The sequence below is a fragment of the Heliangelus exortis genome, chromosome 2 (genome assembly GCF_036169615.1).
Source record: "Heliangelus exortis chromosome 2, bHelExo1.hap1, whole genome shotgun sequence".
Taxonomy (NCBI): domain Eukaryota; kingdom Metazoa; phylum Chordata; class Aves; order Apodiformes; family Trochilidae; genus Heliangelus; species Heliangelus exortis.
This window is the reverse complement of record NC_092423.1, coordinates 118,883,099-118,904,425: the sequence shown is the minus strand read 5'-3', so window position 1 is coordinate 118,904,425 and position 21,327 is coordinate 118,883,099. Positions and strand designations below refer to the sequence as shown.

At 35.6% G+C, this 21,327-nt stretch overlaps 1 protein-coding gene across 1 annotated transcript in view; it reads left to right on the top strand.

The window, feature by feature from the left end:
• The window catches only part of TRPA1 (transient receptor potential cation channel subfamily A member 1), a 39,071-nt gene extending 18,540 nt beyond the window's left edge, over nucleotides 1-20,531 (top strand). Inside the window, exons 11-27 of the mRNA XM_071737772.1 lie at nucleotides 302-471; nucleotides 560-724; nucleotides 1,719-1,833; nucleotides 4,421-4,587; nucleotides 5,428-5,521; nucleotides 6,171-6,230; nucleotides 7,470-7,568; nucleotides 8,382-8,452; nucleotides 8,928-9,075; nucleotides 11,773-11,862; nucleotides 12,048-12,217; nucleotides 14,255-14,384; nucleotides 14,515-14,697; nucleotides 15,663-15,731; nucleotides 17,629-17,739; nucleotides 18,236-18,333; nucleotides 19,433-20,531. Of these exons, the coding sequence (XP_071593873.1) occupies nucleotides 302-471; nucleotides 560-724; nucleotides 1,719-1,833; nucleotides 4,421-4,587; nucleotides 5,428-5,521; nucleotides 6,171-6,230; nucleotides 7,470-7,568; nucleotides 8,382-8,452; nucleotides 8,928-9,075; nucleotides 11,773-11,862; nucleotides 12,048-12,217; nucleotides 14,255-14,384; nucleotides 14,515-14,697; nucleotides 15,663-15,731; nucleotides 17,629-17,739; nucleotides 18,236-18,333; nucleotides 19,433-19,664 (2,172 nt within the window). The 3' untranslated portion in view covers nucleotides 19,665-20,531. The remainder of the gene's footprint in view (nucleotides 1-301; nucleotides 472-559; nucleotides 725-1,718; nucleotides 1,834-4,420; nucleotides 4,588-5,427; nucleotides 5,522-6,170; nucleotides 6,231-7,469; nucleotides 7,569-8,381; nucleotides 8,453-8,927; nucleotides 9,076-11,772; nucleotides 11,863-12,047; nucleotides 12,218-14,254; nucleotides 14,385-14,514; nucleotides 14,698-15,662; nucleotides 15,732-17,628; nucleotides 17,740-18,235; nucleotides 18,334-19,432) is intronic.
• The last annotated feature ends 796 nt before the right edge of the window (nucleotides 20,532-21,327 follow it).

The window sequence follows — 21,327 nt, the reverse complement described above, 5'->3', positions numbered from 1 at the left end:
TGGCTGACTGGCAGCTCAGAAGAATCTCCTGTATTAGAGCTGTACTGTGGATGGAGAGTGGCAAACTGCTGTGTTCTTCAAAGCACAGATATTTGGAAAAAATGGTGACCCACAAATCAGCAATAATAAATGATCATTGTTGCTAAATTTACTTTTCCTAAAGTTTTTTTTCTTATTTTTAGATACCGCTTTAAGGTATTTTACGCTATTGTTACAAGATATTGCTACAAAGCTGAGGAGCATTAAGTGATATAAATGTAATTCTGTGCTTTTGGGATTTTTTGTGGGGGGGGCATCACAGATGGAACACATTAAAAATCTTGTTGTGGATGAAGACAATGAAGGATGCACCCCCTTGCACTATGCATGCAGACAAGGTGTGGCCCTCTCTGTAAATAATCTACTCAGCCTCAACGTTTCCATCTACTCTAAGAGCAGGGACAAGAAGTCACCATTACACTTTGCAGCCAGGTTAGTAGTGCACTCAAAACAATGGAATTAATGGTGTTTTCTCCATCTGTATTTTGTTGACATTAATATGTACGTTTATTTTTCGAAGTTACGGGCGCATCAATACATGTCAACGACTCATAAGGGATATGAAAGACACAAGGCTCTTGAATGAAGGGGATAAGAAGGGAATGACTCCCCTTCATTTGGCAGCCCAGAATGGTCATGAAAAGGTAGTTCAGTTTCTTCTGAAGAGAGGGGCTCTTTTTCTCTGGTAAGTACACAAATTTCCATTCATTAAGGTTAAAAAGGACTATCACCCTACATTTTATGTCCATCTGCTGGGAAGTTAATGCAGTATAAGTATAACTATAAATAAAATACATGAAAATATTTAATATATTAATATATATGGATATAAATATACAGTATAAGAGGATATTTATAAAATATTTGTATAACTAAGCTGAATTATGCATGATCTATGCATTCAGCCTGATGCATAGAATCATGGCTATCTGAAAAACAGGGCTATTAATGGTGGGGAAACTGAGCTTTCTCTAAATCCAACAGAGAGAAGAATACTGAACTTCTGATGGAAAAAATAGTTTGGAAATATTATAATCATGTCGGCCTCACCAGTCATACATTAATTTTTTTGTGACTGTGGAGGACCTACTAAGTGGACTACTGTCCAACCCTTTATTTCCATTGTCCTTAGCTGGACTAGTACATGTAGCAAGGACAGAAATTATTATACAGATAGATACATATATTACATATACATATATTATATACTTAATTTAAACCTGGCATTTTTAAAAGAAATATCCTGGTAGGTTCTATGTTATAAAAGGCTTAGAAAGTTTCAGTATACTAAGATAAAATAATATTAAAAGGTATAGCTTTTTGTGCTTATAATGTTCTGTATATTCACTATTTTTAAATGCAAAATTCCATAATGCGGCCATGATCTATGCCTCATCTCTTGCCAAGAATTAGTAAGAAAGTATTTGTGTCATTTTCAAGGGACATATAAGAACATGGGTGCAATCCAGATGTATACAGAAACAGAGAGAGAAGAAAAGAAGGGCAGTCCCAAATACTGTTCTTGAGTTGAACCTTTTACTTCCAAATGGTGCATTAATAATCACAGCTCTACAATTCATTATGCCAAAACCAAAAAGTTTGAGTCAAAGGAGTCATTTAAATTTACTTTATAAAAAATTTACATTTATTATTACTAATTTTATACCACTGTATGCCAGTGATTATAAAGGCTGGACAGCCTTGCACCATGCTGCCTTTGGAGGATACACTCGCACAATGCAGATCATTTTGGATACAAATGTGAAGTGTACAGACAGAGTGGATGAAGAAGGGGTATGTGTTCATGTAACATTATTTGTTTCTTGTCTGCTTTTACTTGTAGACCAGTTTTTCGTGGTGTGATATTAGTATATTTCTGCTCTGTATTACATGTGTAATATTAAACTTCCTGTGGCATATTTAAAGCCTTTATATTTCACCACTGTTAAAGTTTATTGCTTAGATTAATATATGATTAATGAAATTGTTATGCAATTCTTGTAACTGGGAAACAAAAAAATGCAAGTAGCCTGATAGAAAACATAAAATGCTGAATATATTAGAGATGTCCTTCTTGCACCCCTTAAAGTGCAAGAATATTTTACTTAAGTAGTATAAACATTGGTAATTTAAATTTTAAGAGTTTATACAGATTTTTTTAAAATCCTGTATCAACTCCTGCTTAAACATTCACTTTTAAATCCATCTGTTCTGCACAGCAATGTCCAGCAGATACAGCTTCTATCTTACTCTCAATGCAGTATCTGTTGGGTCAAGAGACTTCTTGTATGAACCTGCCCATCAGAAAACATAGGGTGTTCATTCTAAAGAACTACATAGTTTTCAACACAGAAGGTGTTGCCAGTTTATCTGAGAACTGGTGATGGAAATATGTAGAATTATTAGTTTAGTAACAAATATTGCCTATCAATTAATGAGAAGCCAATGTTCAGTTTTTAGATTTCCCTCAGAAAAATCTGGATGAGTTGGAAAGACTTTCAAAAGTCAGTTTCAGTGTGACTTGATTCCTAAAGCACTCAAATTTTATGAAAATAGCAAAGAAAAAAAAATGTTCTCATAAAACTGTGCCTGCAGATTTTCTTGTGGATTTGCTTTCATGAGCACATCTGGATATAATTGGATGGTTCTCTCCCTGATTTTCAAATGCAGGAGTTCTGTATCTGTAGATGCCATCCTTTTTTACCTATTTGTGCCTTACAGTTTATTATTTACAAAATTAAAATATATTAATGATTTGGCCTTTCTTACCTACAACTGAGCTTCCTCTTCAGATTTGGTGCTTATGTATCTGTAGGCATAGAATTAAGAGCTTGCCTATAATCTCTATCAGATAATATTCTCCTTTGTAATGCTGCTAGAAAAAGTATTCAGGCCTCACACCTGAGAATTGCATGTGTGGGTGTTGCGGCGAGCCTTCTTTCTTTCGGGGACTCAGTTCTTCTCCAGGAGCTCTTTCCTGCTGTTCCTCTCCTCAGGCGTATTCATCTGCTTCTGACTAATTCTGCTTCTGGGAGCATGCCTTTTATCTTGCCCTTCAGCCCCGCCCATTTCCGGCTGGGGCAGGCCCTGATTAGTGGGCACACCTGGGCTTAAGCTCCCAGTTCATTATCAGTGACACCTGAGGACTTGTGGTCTTCTCTACATTTCCCCCCTTTTTGTTGTTTGTTGAAAAAAAATAAACTTCATTTTTTCAATAGGCCTTAACATTTTCATTATTTTTCAGCATTTACAATAATTTACAATTCATTTTTAAAACATTTCATTCAGACATAATTCATTTATATTTTTTTCTTAGCCTTTATGGAGGGAAAGTTCAGGCTCTTACCGGCCTTTTTGCTTTGGCCTTTATTATCAGCAGGAGATGAGGTCTCATGAGCACCAGCTCAGCTTTCGCTGGTACTCGCCACCTCGGGATGCCTGGCCATGCAGAGACTTCTCCGAGCATTCAGCGCACCAGTCTTATCGCGTGTCCCTAGGGCCCCATTTTCAGGACCGCACTATCGCGTGTCCCTGGGGGCTCCGTTTCAGGACCGCGTTGTGTGTCCCTGGGAGGCTCCGTTTCAGGACCGCGTTATTGCACGTCCCTGGGAGACTCCGTTTCAGGGACCGCACTGACTTGATGCGCACTCAGAGCTCCGCTTCAGCTTCAGCATTCCTTGGGCTTGAGTTCCACGCGCCAACTTGCTGCGCCTTTCGAGCCTCATTCTTCTCTCCCGCCTGGCTCGCCATTCCGGGCTGTTGTATCTTGCTGTGCTGGGCTTCTATTTCGAGCTTCTACACGCCGCCTTCCGCATTTAAGCTAGGCCTTGTGGAGCTTGTTCCCGTGGTTGCGTTTTTGGAGCTCTTTTCTAGAGCGTCCCGCACCACTGTGGTGTCTCCATCTGACGTGGTTGCGTATTTCGAAGCTCTTTTTATCGCCTTTCGCATTTAAGCCAGGCTTTGTAGAGCTTCCCGCACCAACGTGGTCGTGTAGAGCTTCCTTTTTTACCTCAGCATTTACGGCTTGCTGTTGTTGCCCGCATTCTCCACCAGATGTTGCAGCGAGCCTTCTTTCTTTCGGGGAACTCAGTTCTTCTCCGGGAGCTCTTTCCTGCTGTTCCTCTCCTCAGGCATCTTCATCTGCTTCTGACTAATTCTGCTTCTGGGAGCATGCCTTTTATCTTGCCCTTCAGCCCCGCCCATTTCCGGCTGGGGCAGGCCCTGATTAGTGGGCACACCTGGGCTTAAGCTCCCAGTTCATTATCAGTGACACCTGAGGACTTGTGGTCTTCTCTACATGTGGGGAAAAACTGAAATATGTACTATTTTGTGTTTTTGGTAAATGCTTCTCATGGATGCGTTGTTGCACTATTCTGCACAGAACACAGCTTTGCACCTGGCTGCAAGAGAAGGACATGCAAAAGCAGTAAGGCTGCTTCTTGACTATGGGGCAAAAATTCTGTTCAACAAAGCAGTAGCTTCTTTTTTCCATGAAGCAATACACAACAGGAGGAAAGATGTGGTGTCTGCTGTCATTTTGCACAAAAGGTAAGGTATACAGAAACTGCTTTTTGAATTTATTTTCCACTGTGGGTTTTTTTTGTTTGGTTTCAGTTTCTATGTTTGCTTTTTAACTGAAGTTACATTCTGAAAACCTGTACTTTAATCAGCAAAACTGAGTAGATATTTTAATATTCCAGAAAAGATTATGTTTTGTTCTAGTGAGAGTGCATAAAAAATGCCATAATTGTAATGAACATCAGATATGTGGCATGTTGTTTTCCATTTTAGATTCTGTTAAAAAAAGCAACCCACATAGAAGCCATTAGAAATAAATAATCCTTCACATGTCTTCCCTCCTCTTATATACATGAGTACAACAGATACTATCCAGGTGATTTAATTTAAAACTGTTACTTTAAATGTGGCAAATATTTTAAAATGTGGCAGTTCAACTGCAGTGTAGAATGTTTTATGATACAATATTGTGAATCCCCACTTTGGCAATAAAAGTGTTTCACTTATATCTTGGTATAAATTGCGGGAACACTACCAGCATTTTACTGTATTTGTTCCTACTTGCCTAATCCTGTAAGCCAGTATTCCAGCTTTAGTTCAAGTTTCATATGTTTTAGAAGGTCTTAGAATAGTTTAAACAATTTTGTTTAAATCATACCAGAATTAAGTATGAATCATTCTTAGAGAAGCACCCAGAATGTTTATCAGTTACTTCCCAAACAACTGATTTTCCACTTCATGGTATGTAAATTTGTGACATACTGTGATTTTCAAGATAATTTCTTAAATGAAACTTGAATAATGTAAAAGTCTTTAATTTAAAAGAGAAGCAACTAATTTGTTTTCCCTGATCTCAACTCATTTCTGCAGATGGGAAGAAGCTGTTGTGACATTCTCTCACTCTTCTAGTGCCAATAAATGTCCTTTGCTGGAAATGGTTGAGTATCTTCCTGATTCATTTAAAGTAAGTTTCCTGCAGATTTTAAAGAAATAACTGCACAAAGAAATCTAAGTCATGTTGCATTATTTGCCATTTCTTTTCCTAATGCTGTCCTCACTGATGCATATTATTATAAAATAGTAGCTGTAGAAATTAACAAATTGATTTAATTGTATTTTAGTGATAGTTTCACTTTGGCCAGTTTTATTTCTTTATTACTAGAAAAAGTTCTTATCTACCTAAGGTCAGTAGAATTACAAGAGTATAAAAGCAGTATAAAAAGGAGTACAAAAGTGATGAAAGTCAGGAGAGAATCGAGTTCAAAACTATTTGAGTTATTTTCACCTTCTGACCTAACTGTTTAATGATGATATAGAAATTATTTTTATGAAAAAAAAAAGCAAGTGACTTGGTGTGTATTTATTCACAAGCACATCACATTTTGTACTTGTAAACTCTCATGTAGTCTTGTTAAATATTTAGTTTCATTATTTAATTCCTACATGTAATCTCTGGAGTTTTATGTCTTCAAAACCTGCATCATAAAATCTGACTGAATCCTCACTTTTGTTAGCTGTATCTGGAGGCCATTTTCTTCACGTACAAACATTATGTACTTTCTGATGAGTGTTATCTGTATCATTTTAATTCACTTTTCTGTTCTTGTGCAAAGCTGGTGTTGGACAACTGCATAATTGAGTCTTCAGAGGAAAAGACAAGTCGAGACTTCTATGTAAGTGGATGAAAAAATTTATTGAGGCAGTGCAAAATTATCCTTTTGGCGTGGAATATGTCAAAATGTGCTTCCTCTACTTGGCAAATTGAAATCAGACAATACTTTAACTTGATTTTTTAATAATTCAGTGGATATTCAGCAATAACTGTATTTGAATCTGTGCTTTTAAAATATATTTTACAAAAAACCTCAGAATTTGGATGAGTTTGAAAAATCACTTTCTCAGATACTGGCAGCCTTCAACTATTAGTCTTTTTTTTTTGTTTCTCAGCAAAACCACTGATTTAAATTTTTATTGCCTTTGTGACACTGAAATGAACTAATTTTTTACTTGAAAGTTTGGGAAGTACACGATATATATAATTTACTGTATAAGTCAAGTTCATGTGGATAATATAGACTTTTATATCAGATCTTAAGAGGAAACACAGGTGACTGATCTTATTTGGGCTGTAAGCAGCTTTGAAGTTCAGTTTTTGTAATCTTCATGCTTATGCATTTTAAAAAGTGCAACATTAAATTTGAGCAACTATAAACATTATCTCTGCTAAATCCTTGCAATCAAGCTGGGTAACTAGTTATGAATATTTCAAAATAAAAGTGATAGAAGGCATAATGTCTATAATGCATATCAAAAGCTTGCCTGCCATAAGTAGTACAATTGTCACCAATAATTCAGAGTCCAGTGTGTTTCTTTTTTGTAAATTCTTATCCAAAATCTTAAGCAGTAGATTGCTTTCACAGTACTAAGGAGGTCTGAATGTTCTGAAGTTACAATACCTTTGAAACTATATTGAAAACTCCCTCATCAATTACTACATTGGGCTGTGCCTCTGCCATTAATGAAAAAGTTACAAATTTTCTACTACTGAACATTTTCTTTGTATTGTCTTTTCAAAACTTTTAAACAGAAGCTTTTCTTCAAAGTCAACATTAAAACAAATTGCAGTTATGAGAATTCCCTTTTAAAAATGTAGTATTTGAAGAAGAAATGTGTACATTTTATTTTACAATTCAAAATGGCTGTTTAATCATATTTGTCACAGATTTGTATCTTGATGGCAGGTGTTTACTGGCTGGGTAAGTAACAACCAGTACACATCTGTGTTCTAACTATCTAGACAAAATCTGCCCTTTTCTCTCTAAAAGATAAATTTTTAAAAATTAAGCACATTCTCTCAGTCTCAGATTATCAACTTCATCACATTTAAATGCTGGTGTATGTTTATTATTCAGATTGAATACAACTTCAGATATCTTCAGTGTCCCCTGACACTTAACAAGAAACTAAAGGAAGATGAAGAAATTTTCTATGAACCACTTACCACTTTAAATGTGAGTGATTTGTTTTACTATGGCATAGTTCCATGCTTGTCTTGCTTTAAATAAAATCAAAATTATTTGTTTTTTCACCATAATATTTCTTTTCCAAAGCCTGTAACTCTGAATATTTAAAGTATACTGGAATGAAATATGGGCCAAAGATTTTATAGTCTAAGTAATAAATTAAATTTATTTTGATTTAGATAAAGATTCTTAGCTTATTTAGCAATTTATATGATTATTTCAAAAGAACATGAATACATCCACCATAATCCAGTGATTGTATTGACCATGCGCTGGAATGGAAGGCATTGAAAAGCCTGACAAAACTGATATTTTCATATACTAACAGAAGTAGAATTTATGTGCCTAAAACAAATTTTACATTTGCCAGTCTGTTCTCTCATTCTTTGTCAAAAATGTTTATAGAACAAACTTTCTGGTTTAGTGTTATTACTATTTGTGCTTCCTGTTGGCAATTAGACTTGATATGCTATCTAATAATAAATTAATAAACATTTTCTCATTAAATGTAACTAGAAATCTAGGTCATCTCACAGCTATAGTTGGCAATAGTCTAATTTTTTTAAAAAACTTGAAATAGACAAGCAAAGCAGGAGGAGAGAAGCTGAATGCCTCAGTAAGAAGCAAAGACAAGACGGTAATAGCTTTGAGCCACTGTGTGTAAATAGAACTTTACAATATCTTACTGCAACTTTAGTTTTCATGGGGCTTATTTTCAAGTGAAGAAGGTGACTTAGCCAGTTTTGTAAACCTTTTGCTTAGATGGGGTAAGTTTGATCCCTCTGGTGTCTTGTTTTGTAGGCCATGGTACGCCACAATCGCATGGAGCTACTCAGTCATCCTGTGTGTAAAGAGTATTTGCTTATGAAATGGTAGGTGTACTTCAGTGTACATAAAATATAACATTACATGTCAGGATAAAGGCTATTTTGTCTGAGTCTTGTTTACTGAGATATAGATATTTACAGTGTTGACTGAAGCAAATGTCTTTTCCAGATAATCTTTCGTAAGCGTATTTAGAATACTCTGGTGACTGCCACAAATAATACAGCTTAGTATTTCATAATGATTCTTTGATATTTACAGCAAAGTCAACCACTATCTTTGTTTCTGCATTATTGCAAAAATATCTTGGAGGATTGCCAAGCCAAAAGGAAAAGGAACATTATTTCACAGAGGCCAGTACACTCTTGTACTCTTGTACACATGAAGCTCAATGAACAGATTTGTCACAGAAAGATGTTTCAAGAAATGTTTATTTCCTCATCTTGAAATGGATCCTCATCTTAAATGGATGCTCTTCTATATTTGTTAAATGTTATAACTTTAACATTCTTACTTTTCAAGGATGGCCTATGGGTTTCGAGCACATCTGATGAATTTAGGCATATATTCTCTGGGTCTCATCCCACTGACTCTTCTGGTCACTCACATACAGCCAGGAAGACCTTTGAATGGAACTGAGACCTATGAAGCAAGACCATTAGAATATGAGGTACTGAGCTTTCTTACTAGTTACAATAAGTTATGGATTTTTATAGCAAAAGAGTGTGATTATTTAACTTATTTTTAGAATTCCTTATGATCTAGTAAGGAATAAAATTTAGGAACAAAGAAATAACTAAGGAATAAAATTTAACTATGTATTTTCAAACACTGAGGAGCAACTTCTGTAGATAATTTTCAGTTCTCATTTCTTATTTTTAATCTTTTCTGAAAATATACATCTTGAATATGGTTACTTTAATTTCTTCCCTGAAGTGGATATTTCTTCAATTTTGAAGAATAAAGATTAATGTGTGTTTAATTATGAAAAGAGAGAAAAGTGTGGATTATTTAGCTTTCTATGTCCTTTCAATTTTCAACCAAAACAATTGGGTATTGCATATTTAAAATTTGACATTGAAAGAATAGTAAAAAGGAAGTGCCTTTGGGTGTTTGAATGAATCTTTTTTTGCCTTTATTATGCATTAATTTTCCTTGCAGGCCCAGTATTTCTTCACTAGGCTCATAAACTATGAGGTTAAGACAGAACAATTTTTGCCAGTCTTTATGTAGTTACTTCATGTACAACAATAATGAAAAGGTAACAGCAGATTTCAGTCATATATGTATGGAAAACTCTGTGAAAGGTTTTTAGGTATAGTGGATGTTTCTTATAATCTCTGTAAATAAAAAATAGAAAAAAATTGGGTTGTGCTGAAATGTGAATGAGACCTCATAAAGAAAAACTTGGTTAGTTAGCAAAGTACAGATGCATCATAGTTACCTGAGTATTTGTCTCTCAAGCACATCTGTGATAGGTCTGGGGCTACTCTAGTAATTTATGAGTATTAATCTCATTCATGATATGCATTGAATGCAAATGATAACTTAATTGAGGTCATAAGGAAAGCAATCAAGGATGAACCCTGTCTCAGCATAAGCCTGTCCTCCATAGATACATTGGGGTTCTTAAGAGACAAAGCTCAAACTTTTTAAAGAAGCTGGAACTGGAGTAACTGGGACACAACAGTGGACTGAAGAAGTTAGACTTGTCAGGTCCATCCACTGTTACAGGTGAATGAGGCTTTAGAAAGAAAGGCATTGGTGCATTAGTTGATGTCCTTTTTGTAAGTGTTTCCCCCCTGCAGTTAAAACTAAGCAGTATTCTGTCTTTTAAAAAGGCTGTGTTGTCCCTAAAATGGACATTGTACTAGACTTCCAGAGAACTGTAAGTTCTGCTATTTACTGAACCTGTGAGTACAACTAATACACAGTGTGACAATCCTGTGTCCTTGTGAGGGGCAGGAGAGTCACAGAGCTCTGTCTGCACATCAAGTCAGATTCTAAGAGACACCTGTATCATCAGCCCTGAAACTGCAATGCTTAACAGAGGCAAGTTTTTGCTCTGGGGTAAATATTTCCAATGATCCACTTCAAGTAAGTGATTTTATCACAAAACTCAAGGATTTTTACAAGGAAAAAAAAAGCGCAAGTAAATATTTTACAGTAATCTTGAGTTATTTTGGGGCACAAAATACATAAAACTGCAATAGGAACTCAAAAAAAGATATGGTAGTAGAAATATGAAATAAAATAAAGTACATATAAAAAGTTCATGAGGATATCCTGATGTAGGAAGAACCCTGGAGAATCCCATGCCCATCCCACCCAAGTACATGTGGGATCCTCAAAGATTCAGAAGCCAGAAGGACTCTCAGAACTGGAGGAATTCCTGCTTTTCTAACTCTTTCTGCTCTTCCTAGCGGGAGACAGAAGAATGCCAGGAGCTGCTTACAGCAGACAGAGGAATGGCTCAGGCTGACAGGTCCTCGGATCATCAGAGAGTGGGGGGAAGAAGCTTTAGGTGTAAGAGGGAGTCCTGGGCTTCAGGGAGGGATGATTCCAGCTGGTGGAGAAGCAGAGTGCAGTGAACAGGAGCTTGGAAGCTCCTGAGCTGCTTGAGACTGGAGCAACAGCAGCGTGTATGAGATGTCATGCCCTGGAGGAGACATTGCCTTAAAGACATATTAAAGGGAATGGAGTGGGGAATGCCAGGTCTGTAAGGAGCATGGACAACATAATGGGGCAGATGTGGATGTGAGTTGCAACACCACTGAAAAGTGGGTGCCATGAATTTATGGCCTCTCTGTAAGTCAATGAACGCCTAAGGCAAGGAATTAGCTCTACAAGTTGGAAGATGAGATTCACTGCTGTTATTTATGCCAACTTAAGGGGTTTTTTTGGCCTGTGCTGGTTGTAAAGGGAGACATCAAAAGGAGCAGCCACAAAAGAATGACAGGACTTCCATTTGTTCAATGACTTCTATTGCCATTCCAATTACTGAAGTTTTGGACAATAGAATCCGACTTCATGTTCATCTAGCAACAGAACATACTGAAAATATGGCATAAATATTGCAATTTCAGTTTCCAAGCTTGAACTGTAGTAATAAGGAAGCTGCACAGAAGATATTTACCATGGAAATGCATGATAATCCTACTTGGTTTAAAATACTTAAAAACAATATGCATGACATGAATTTCACAATAAATATTAATAGAACAGAATTTATATGGTTATAATTTCATTTGAAGCAAACTAACTGTTTCGTTCTTAACTTGGTAACATAATGTACATGTAGTAGAGCTTAAAAAAGCATTCATTCAATAATTTCTAATTTGTTTTGTGCTCTGATTTTTTGTTTCAGAACTCATACTTCACAAGGGTGTGCATGTGTTTAGTTTTAATTATGAGTTTACTTGGAATTTGCAAAGAAATATTTCAGCTCATTCAGCAGGTAAATACATTGAGAAATAGCATTAACCAGTGTGCATGCATAGCAGTTTGTGTGAAACTGAAATAAATCTGATTTTACATAATTAAAATGGAAATACCAAGTTATATAAATTAAACAGTGTATTGAATTCAGTCATTTAATAATGCACAACTTGTAAATATGTATCTGTCTCTCTTAAATCCTAGAAATTGAAGTATTTGTTGGATTACTCCAATCTACTGGACTGGACTATTTACACTACAAGCATAATTTTTGTGTCTTCTTTGTTTATTAACACACCAGCTCATTTGCAGTGGGAATGTGGAGCTATTGCTGTATATTTGTCTTGGATGAACTTCTTGCTTTACCTTCAACGGTAAAAGTTGCTCACAAGCTTTAGAATAACATACTTTCAATATTTTCAGATATTTTCCTTATCCTAAGGCCTGACTGATCAAGTTTGGTAGCCCTATTTTTCATTTTTATTTTTTTCCAAGCTACACAAATTTCCAGATTAGGATCACAGAAACCTTTTACTCTGATGAACTGTAGTTTTTAGTGTTTTTCATTAGAGAATCACAGCATGTGTTATAGCAACTAAAAAAATAACAAGATTTATTTTAATGTTAAGTAAGCAAAGCCCCCTCATATGTCTTTTTAAAAACATGTTTCATTATACTGTATATACTTTGAGTTAAAAAACAAAAACAGAAACAAAAGATGTGAATTGCAAAAGGGAGAAGGAAGTCTGTTTTCATAAGAAATACCCTGGAGAAGGTAAATTTTTCTATCCTTTTACAGACTGAATGGCACACCCCACTTTTCTACACCATAGTGTCCCATCAAAGAACTATAAAGGGTGAAATTATTTCTTTAGTTTACCTTAGGTCTATTTATTGCCATTAATGATCTTAATGTTCTCCAAGAGTTTTAGACTGCAGGAGTGCTGGGTGGAGGGAAAAATAGTGTGGATGTAATACTTGAGACTAATAAATTAAACGTGTCTGTCCCTGAGCAGGACTGTCTTGAACAAAGATGAGGTATGGTTTATCAGCAAAAAAAGTGCTGATTTGGAGCTGATCAGAAAATAAGGATGACATACGTAGTAACACTGCATATGTGCTCTTCTGCTGCTTATTGCATGCATCCACTAATCAGTTCCAAGAGGTCTGGCAAACAGACAAACACAGCATTTGCTGATTACTTCCAGGATCATTTTACTGTACTTAGGAAGTTTAAAGGCAACATTTGTAAACAGAGTTAATGTCATAAGGACAGATTATTTTTATGGTACTGCCTCTGCTGGCAAACCTTGTTCTATGTGTGCCTGACCTCAGATGATGAATGAGCATGTCCTCTCCCCTCTGCTGTGGGCAAAATGGGAGCTGAACCTAAAAAGTAAAAAGTAAACTCATGATTGCCCAGCCTTCCTTCTTCTACTAGATGAAATACTTCCCTGGCCTGAATTTTTTTCATTTGTGTAGCAGTAGAACTCTACACATATTTTTTTTTTCTGACTCATTCGGGTTGTCTATCCTTGTAGCAACCTTTAGCTCCATTGACTTTAGGGGAGTTTTGCCTAATAAGCCCCTAATGAGTAGAAGAAGATCAAGTTACTTTACTTCCAGTTTGATCTTTTCAGCTTTGCTTTTCAGGAGGAAAATCCTTTGAAGGGATTTTCTTGGTAGCTACTGCTGTAGCATGTAACAGTCACCTGGTTCCTGAATCTGACAGAGGATGTGAATTCCAAGTTTGGGTTTGGGGGCAAAAGTAGCTTATTCTGCCTTATGATAAATCATGTTTTGAAAAGTAGTTTTTGTTTAAACGAAGAATGGGAGGCTTCCCAGATGACAGACTCTTGGTGAAAAGACAGGAATCTTAAAACTGTGCTACTCTTCTCTCCCTGAGCAATGTGTTTCTTTTTGCTTGCTTGTTTTCTGTAGTTTGTTATGTCAGGAAAAAACTAAACTTTTTGAATCAGGCATGTGGCATTAAGATGGATCATGGTACCAGTTTCCCTTTTTTCCTGGTTGCTAATTTGCTTTCATAAACACCAAAAAATCATATAATTTACTAACATTATTCTGAGTGCAAGAGTGGTTCAATATTGCACTGTCAGTGGCTCTTGAGAGAGTAGAAGTTGTTCATGAAAAATTGTATCTTAAAGATGCATTGCCATGGTGCATTAAAATACAAGATTCTGTAGTTTAGGCTTTTTGTAAATCAGACCACTTGCTTTCTTTTGAATGTGAAACTACATGTTCATACCCTCTCAGAATGTCTCTCAGAGAGGCAAAATATGACTTTTCACTCATGAAAATCAGGATTACTTATTGTCTTACATAAAAACCTGTAAGGGACCCTAACTTCAGTATTTAATTTTGCATATCTTTTCTGTGTACTTCTTGCCTAGATTTGAAAACTATGGCATCTATGTTGTGATGTTCTGGGAAATTTTGAGGACTTTGATTCGGATTGCTGTTGTTTTCTTTTTCCTGATACTGGCCTTTGGACTCAGTTTCTTTGTCCTTTTGGGTTCACAGGTTAGTCGAGTGGCAAATTTAATTTTTTTTAATTATAAATATTATTTTTTACTAAAGAATCTCAAAGGTATTTACAAAATTAATCAGTTCAAGTTTTTTTCATACATTTTTGTATTTTTTATTTTTGCAGCAAACATACAGCACACCCCTGCTTTCTGTAATGAAGACATTTGCAATGATGCTGGGAGATATTAATTACCATGATGCATTCCTTGATCCACTATTAAGCAGTGAATTGCCATATCCATTCCTGAGTTACACAGTTCTCATTATATTTACCTTGCTTATTCCAATCCTTCTTATGAATTTGCTAGTAAGTAAACTACTTATTAATGTACAAAACCGGTTAATCACACATTTATCAGTTTTTGCAATCAGAAGCACTTCAGTGCATATTCATTACATTCACTGATTAATATATAAGTTTATATTTTCAGTGATGTGTTAAAAAGTTCTTTGGGCTTGTTTTGCATCCAGTTTACTGTCCTGTATATTTTCCCACAGCCACCTCTTGCAAAGTTTTCTTGTATGTCTTTAGTTTGTAACTGTGATGTAATTTGAATTGGAGCTGCAGTGTATTATTATGAGGTCTTGACAGAGAATACTGAGGAACAATGATTTAAAGAAGTACTTTGGTAAATCTGAGCCTCCTGGGCTGGATATAGTCTCAATGGTTCAACCCCCTTGCTGTAGTGCTAATGGTATTTAAAAAAAAAAAAAAAAAAAAAAGTCAAAGCCCAGATCTTCATTGCATGCAAAACAGTAGTCAGTGGTACTGCTAAAACTAATGAACCTGACCTTGAACAGAAAGAATCAAAAAACCTGGTAATTGTGAGAAATGGAGGAAAATATATAATACATCTTCAGTCATGTTCCTGAATATACAGTTCATGGTCATGAATATTTCTTTTAAGAAAATATGAGCTGAGAAATGAAAATCAAACAACTCAGGTTTTTAAATGTATTTTTTGCTGCCATGATTCTATTCAATCAGGGGATACACAGAATTTTTAACTTAACAGCAGTAATGAAGAATCAAAAAGAAGGGATGCTATTCTTGACAAATTTTTGAAGTAGCTCTTCAGTGCCCTACTGTAGACACATAAATGGCATTAAAAAAGTGTACAATCTTTCTTGGTTTCCCAAATATTTGCAGCAGGGGCGTGTTTCCAAACTGAGACGAAACAAGATTTATTTTATAGTTATTTTGGATTTAAATGTGAATAAGAAAGACAGATTGGGGAAAAGCAAAACTGAAATATTTCTTGGTATTTTTAGATTGGTTTGGCTGTTGGGGACATAGCTGAAGTACAAAAATATGCTGCACTCAAAAGGATTGCAATGCAGGTGAGTAGCATACCATAAAAGCACCAACTATGGGTAGTAGATATGGCTGTTAGAACATTATTCACATAATTAGCTGCTTACATCCTTAACTAACAGCTTAGCATCAGCAAAGCAACTGGGTAAACACAGACATCCAATTCTGAATCTCATTTTCAGTCATGTGAGGCACTGTCAAGGAAATGTTAAGCAAATGCATTCTTTTTGTAATTTTGAGCAGATAGTTAAGCAAATTCTGAGTTTCAAAAACAGAATTGAGTGAATTTGAAATTGAAGAGCTGCCTTTTAAGGAGAGAACTGATACACTGGAAAGAAGGTTAAGATGCACAGAAGTCAAAAGAATGCCAAATTCATTGCAGGATATTTAAGACTTGTGATGGTCTCTGTACTGAGGGGTTACTATGCAATACTGAGTATAACTAAGGAAATTAACATCACAGTTCAAATTTTTTTAGTTACCTTCAGATGTATTAAGACACTTAGCTCTTTCTGTTCAAATCTAAAGAGTTTAGTAACCAATATGCTATTGAAAGCTATATGCCTTTCAGATGTTTTCAAAGAAGCCTTTGCAAATGTAGCCATTAAGGCTTACATGCTTGGCCTAGGGAAATAGCACAACTTCATAAGATTTTCATTTTAAAATATGATAAATTTGGCATACAGTTTCAAAAGCTTTTTTTCCTTGTGAATTGTATAATGAGCTTTACTTTCACAAGTAGAAATATGTTCAGTATACATCTGTCAAAAAAAGATTACTTCTCACAGTTCTTAGAAACTGTCCACATGCTTCCTTGAAGTGCTGCTCAAAGTCTGTGTCATGAAAGAAGCAGACCATTCATAAAGCTGAATCAGGGATTGACTTTCCCTACGTTCTCTGCTGACTGCTTTGTCTAAAAAACACCACAGCCTAGGTAGTGTCTGGGCATAAAGAAGGGAGACATGCACAGACAGAATACCCAAGATCAAGAACAGCTCAGTTATAACTTCTGGAAGTCATATAACTTTAAATTGTGTCCTGTATTTGCTTAGTTCAACTGTATTTGAGGAATTCTCTTTTGAATTAAAATTTCTTCCCGCAAGATCTTTCTTTTCCTGGAGAAAAAAATCACCAAAGGAGAAGGGCAGTTCTTGTATCAGTTAATGCTTTTCACCTGTTTAGGTGTTCCTTTGCCAGCAGAATGCTCAGGAAGATTGATGTCTTATAACTTGACAGTACTACAAAATCTTATCAAGCATGTAATCTTCTGTATGTTTGAGAGGATTATGGTTGTCTGCAGGAGACTGATACTGTCCATCCAGTTTTAGACACATACGTTCCATATTTCTGTAGTAATTTGAGAATGAATGGAAAGGTAATACCACCTGAAAAGATACTCATATATAACATACCTGTTTCTACCCAAAGGAAAACTCCTTTTCTCATAGGCATACCCCTAGCACTTTTATCTCTACTGACTCTGTCATAACCTTGTAGAAAGCTATAGCAAAATTACAGATAGAAAGATCACTTTCACATTGCTATTTGCTTTCACAACCCATGGCTGTGATAGATATTCTGTCCTTTGAATAGGTGTTTCTGCTCTGTAATTCTACACTGCAGCCCACAGGGTACTAAGGAGCTATCTAATCCATTACATAAGAACTAACTCATTATTGGAAACATTTTAGTTATAAGAGTGCACATCTATGTGGAATACTTAATTCTGCTATGATACTTACTGCTGCTGTGACTGGATGATTTCAAGTGTCTGGACTGGACCTCAAATATGCAATTCTTTTCAGTGTAGATATCCTCTAGTAATAGTGATTTGAATATAATAACATGATGCTTATTTTCACATCAGTATGTGTCCTTATCTTAAGGGAATATATCTTACTCTACATACAAAACCACATTTAGGTAAATCTTCACACCAACTTGGAGAAGAAGCTGCCATTTTGGTTCTTAAGTCGGGTGGACCAGGAATCAATCACTGTCTATCCCAACAGGCCAAGATACTGTGGATTTATGGTAAGATGGTGAATCTTGACTAAAGAATTCATACTGAAATGTGATGTGGTTGACTAAGTTTGTACACAGATTGCTAGGAACATTGCATTAAGAAGACTCAGTCATTAACTGACACTTGTGGAATCGTGATTATGCCTTGATTATCTTCAGTGTAAATGATAAGTCTGTTGGAGTGCATAATTAGTGTCTGAGTTCTCAGTGACCTGTGACTTTATTAGTCCAGACAAGCTACAAAAGTTATTCAGACAGAAGACAGAATTACACTCTTTGCATTTCTTTTATTTGTTTCCTTTTCATTTCAGCTGTCATTGTTAGGCTGAAACTTCTGGTTAAACAGATTTTGCAAAACAAAAGATAGCTCTATAACATAAACTCTTTTCACCTTTAACACTGTGTAGAGACTGTGTAGAGACTGATGCCATTCACTTATTTAGGATTTTTAGCCTATTGTCAGACTATAATATCTGAGTTCTGTTTGGTTCCATGCTTTGTTTAGAGTGTGTTCCAGTATTGCTTTGGGTGTGATGACTCTACCACAGATGCTCAGAGCGCTGATACATCATTAGAACTAGAAGTTCTGAAGCAGAAATACAGGTATTTGTTGTATTAATTTACTGCTGTAAAAGTAAGTAGAAACAACATTACAAATATAATCCTTTTTTTTTGTTGTTTAAATAGTATTTTAAAGTTCTATACTATACCTAAAAAGTAAAATTCAGTGTATCTATCGTCCTTAAGTAAATATGGTAACTATGGTAACTTAGTATTACAGTAATATTAATATTGCAGTAATATTAATATTTGAGTATTCTGTAATGGAATTACCTTCAAAATTCTTCTGTGGTAGAGAAATATTTTTATTCTGTGGCAGAAAAAGAGTACAGGTGGTTTTGCTCATAAATATAGAATAAAGTGATGGGGAAGGCACTTTTTCATCTCAGAATTACAGGTTTTCAAGAATTATTTTAAACTCACAATTGAAATAATTTCAGTTGGTTTGCAAATACACACAATCTCTATTTGACTTTCCACTGATCCAATGGTAAATCTACTTCAGATTATTACCTGGAATAGTGTTCTCCTATGTGGAATGTTCTCCTAGTGGATTAGGTTCTCCTATGAACAAATCAGCAGTTTCCCAAAGCCTTATTTTACTTACTATACTTACTTTTTTTTTTTTTAACTCATCTTACCACTATATCCATAAGAATGGTTTCAGAAAAATCTTTTCTGAATTTACAAATAGGAAAAACTGTACTTTCTCACTCTGTCTCACTTTCTCCTGCTATCTTTTTCTCTCTCTCTTTTTGTTTTCCACTCTCCTTTATTTCAATCTAGTAAATTTTTGTCTCCCTGTACACATTCTGATTAAGTTGGGTTTTTTTGAATGAAGGATTCAGCAAGAGTTGAAGGGGTGAGAAATGCACTCTACAGATGCTTGCAAACCATTGAATTTAAAAAGTCTTTCTTCAAATCCATACTACTTCAATATATTAGTAACCAGCATAGAACATACCCTTTTATTTTTTTTCCTCTACTTTCCTCTACATCTTTGTTAGCAGAAGGGTGAAGGTTTTAGAGCAGAAGCTGAGGATTTACAGATTTTAATGACTAAAATGTCCCTTGAAACCAAATTACAAAGCCTATTGCATGCATATTTTTTCTTTTTTCTTTTTTTTTTTTTTTTTTTTAGGCTCAAAGATATATCAACTCTGTTGGAAAAGCAGCACGATCTCATTAAACTGATTATCCAAAAAATGGAGATAGTGTCAGAGGCTGAGGATGAAGACAGCAATGATTTATTTCAGCACAAGTTTAGAAAAAGGCAGTTAGAGCACAAGAATAGTAAATGGGATACGGTGTTAAAAGCTGTTAAAACAAACGTGCCTAACCCAAGCACAGAAAAGAACAATGTCTTATTCTAGACAAGGCTATGATATCATGTTGCATTTTCATTTTGTTTTACTTTAGGGTCACTTCTCTTACTGTCTGTGCATAATGTTAATGTGACACATCATGTATTCAAGTATAAAAAAGGTCAGATCTGAGAAAAGGATGCAGGTGCTCTAAACAGTGTTTAAGGTAGCTGGAGATGTCTGCATCCCCCACCTTGATCTGGATCAGGAAAGTGCCTCACTCACCATATGCCAACCTTGCTGTCCTGACAGTTCCTCAGTTCTTCTCTCTGGATCTGTTTCTGAATTTGGCCCTAATGCTCCTAATTACATTCTTTTCTATTATGACCATTTTTAGAATTTCCAAATTTTTAGAACTTCAGGCTCTAGACATTGAGTATTCAGATGTTTTGAGAGAGCCAATGGGCTTCATGTAGCTCAAAGGAAAAGTAAGAAGCTAACCTGACAGATTGCATTGGAGGTTTTGCTGAGTAAGGACTGCAGGATCAGGCCTGAAAGGTAAGAAATTAAAAGGTCATGAAAATGTAATGTAAGGGAAGGACAGTTTTATTTTGTAGATAACTATATGCAATTCTCAAAGAGATCATTTGTACTAGCATGCTCATAACAACAGTAAAATAACCTGTTAGATATTAGTCATTTATAACTTGCTGTCCTTATACTGCTAATGTGGTTTTTCCCTTCCTGTAAACCTAAAAACTGACCTTGCTACTTCAAGCTGCACTTTCATTTTATTACTTATTGACTGGATATTCAGTGCATTATGTAATATACAGTAATGTACCTAATATGGAAATGAACATGAATTAAACTGTGTTTAAGTAACTGAGTAATATTTGTTTCAAAACCAGTGCTAATAAACTAATTATGACTCTATGTGGTTTTAACACTATGTGGTCTGCTTTTGAATTCAGGCATTTTCTTTAAGAACTCAATATATGTTATTTCTTCATGTAAAGAACCAATTAGGACTTCTTTTTATTTTAGAGCTACCCACCAGAAGGTAATTCACACTGTGCAGAACTTGTCAAATCTTAATAAAGCAGAGGAAGATGCACTGTAAATCAGTGAGACTGGTATCTTAAAACTACCATGGATGACAGGCTCTTTGATAGGGAAAATGCTTTCCCACTCAACTGCTTTATCCCAGCTTTCAGAGTTAAAGTCCCTGCTTGGTAAATAGAGAAATGAGGAGGTCAGCACTGCTTTTTGCCTGTTCTATTATACTTAGTAAGGTGAACAGCTGCCTGATATCAAATGGTGGGTGGCATCTGTATAGACTTGGGAGGCATTTTCTTCGTTAGCAAGATTAATTGAAACCTGTGGCATAAATCCAGGACAGTTGAAACTGAAGATGTTTGTTGTTAAAAGTGAATTTCTATTCTGGATTTAACTCCCAGTCTCTGCGTGGGCATTTTGCATTTAAGTGTGACTGGAGTAGTTTAGTTAAGATGCAGGCCAAGGCAGAAAATAATCACCTGGCTACTCCATTCATACAGAAAACTGGGGTGGGGCTGAGGAGTTAGGGGGTGGACATCTGCACTGCTGTGTCCATAAATGTACTCCTGGGTGCCTCAGAGACCTGGTATCAAAAATAGAGAGAAGCAATAAGCAGGTTAAGAACCAAGAGAGTAAAGTTGAATGTAACTGTACTCATTGAAGTTTCATTGTG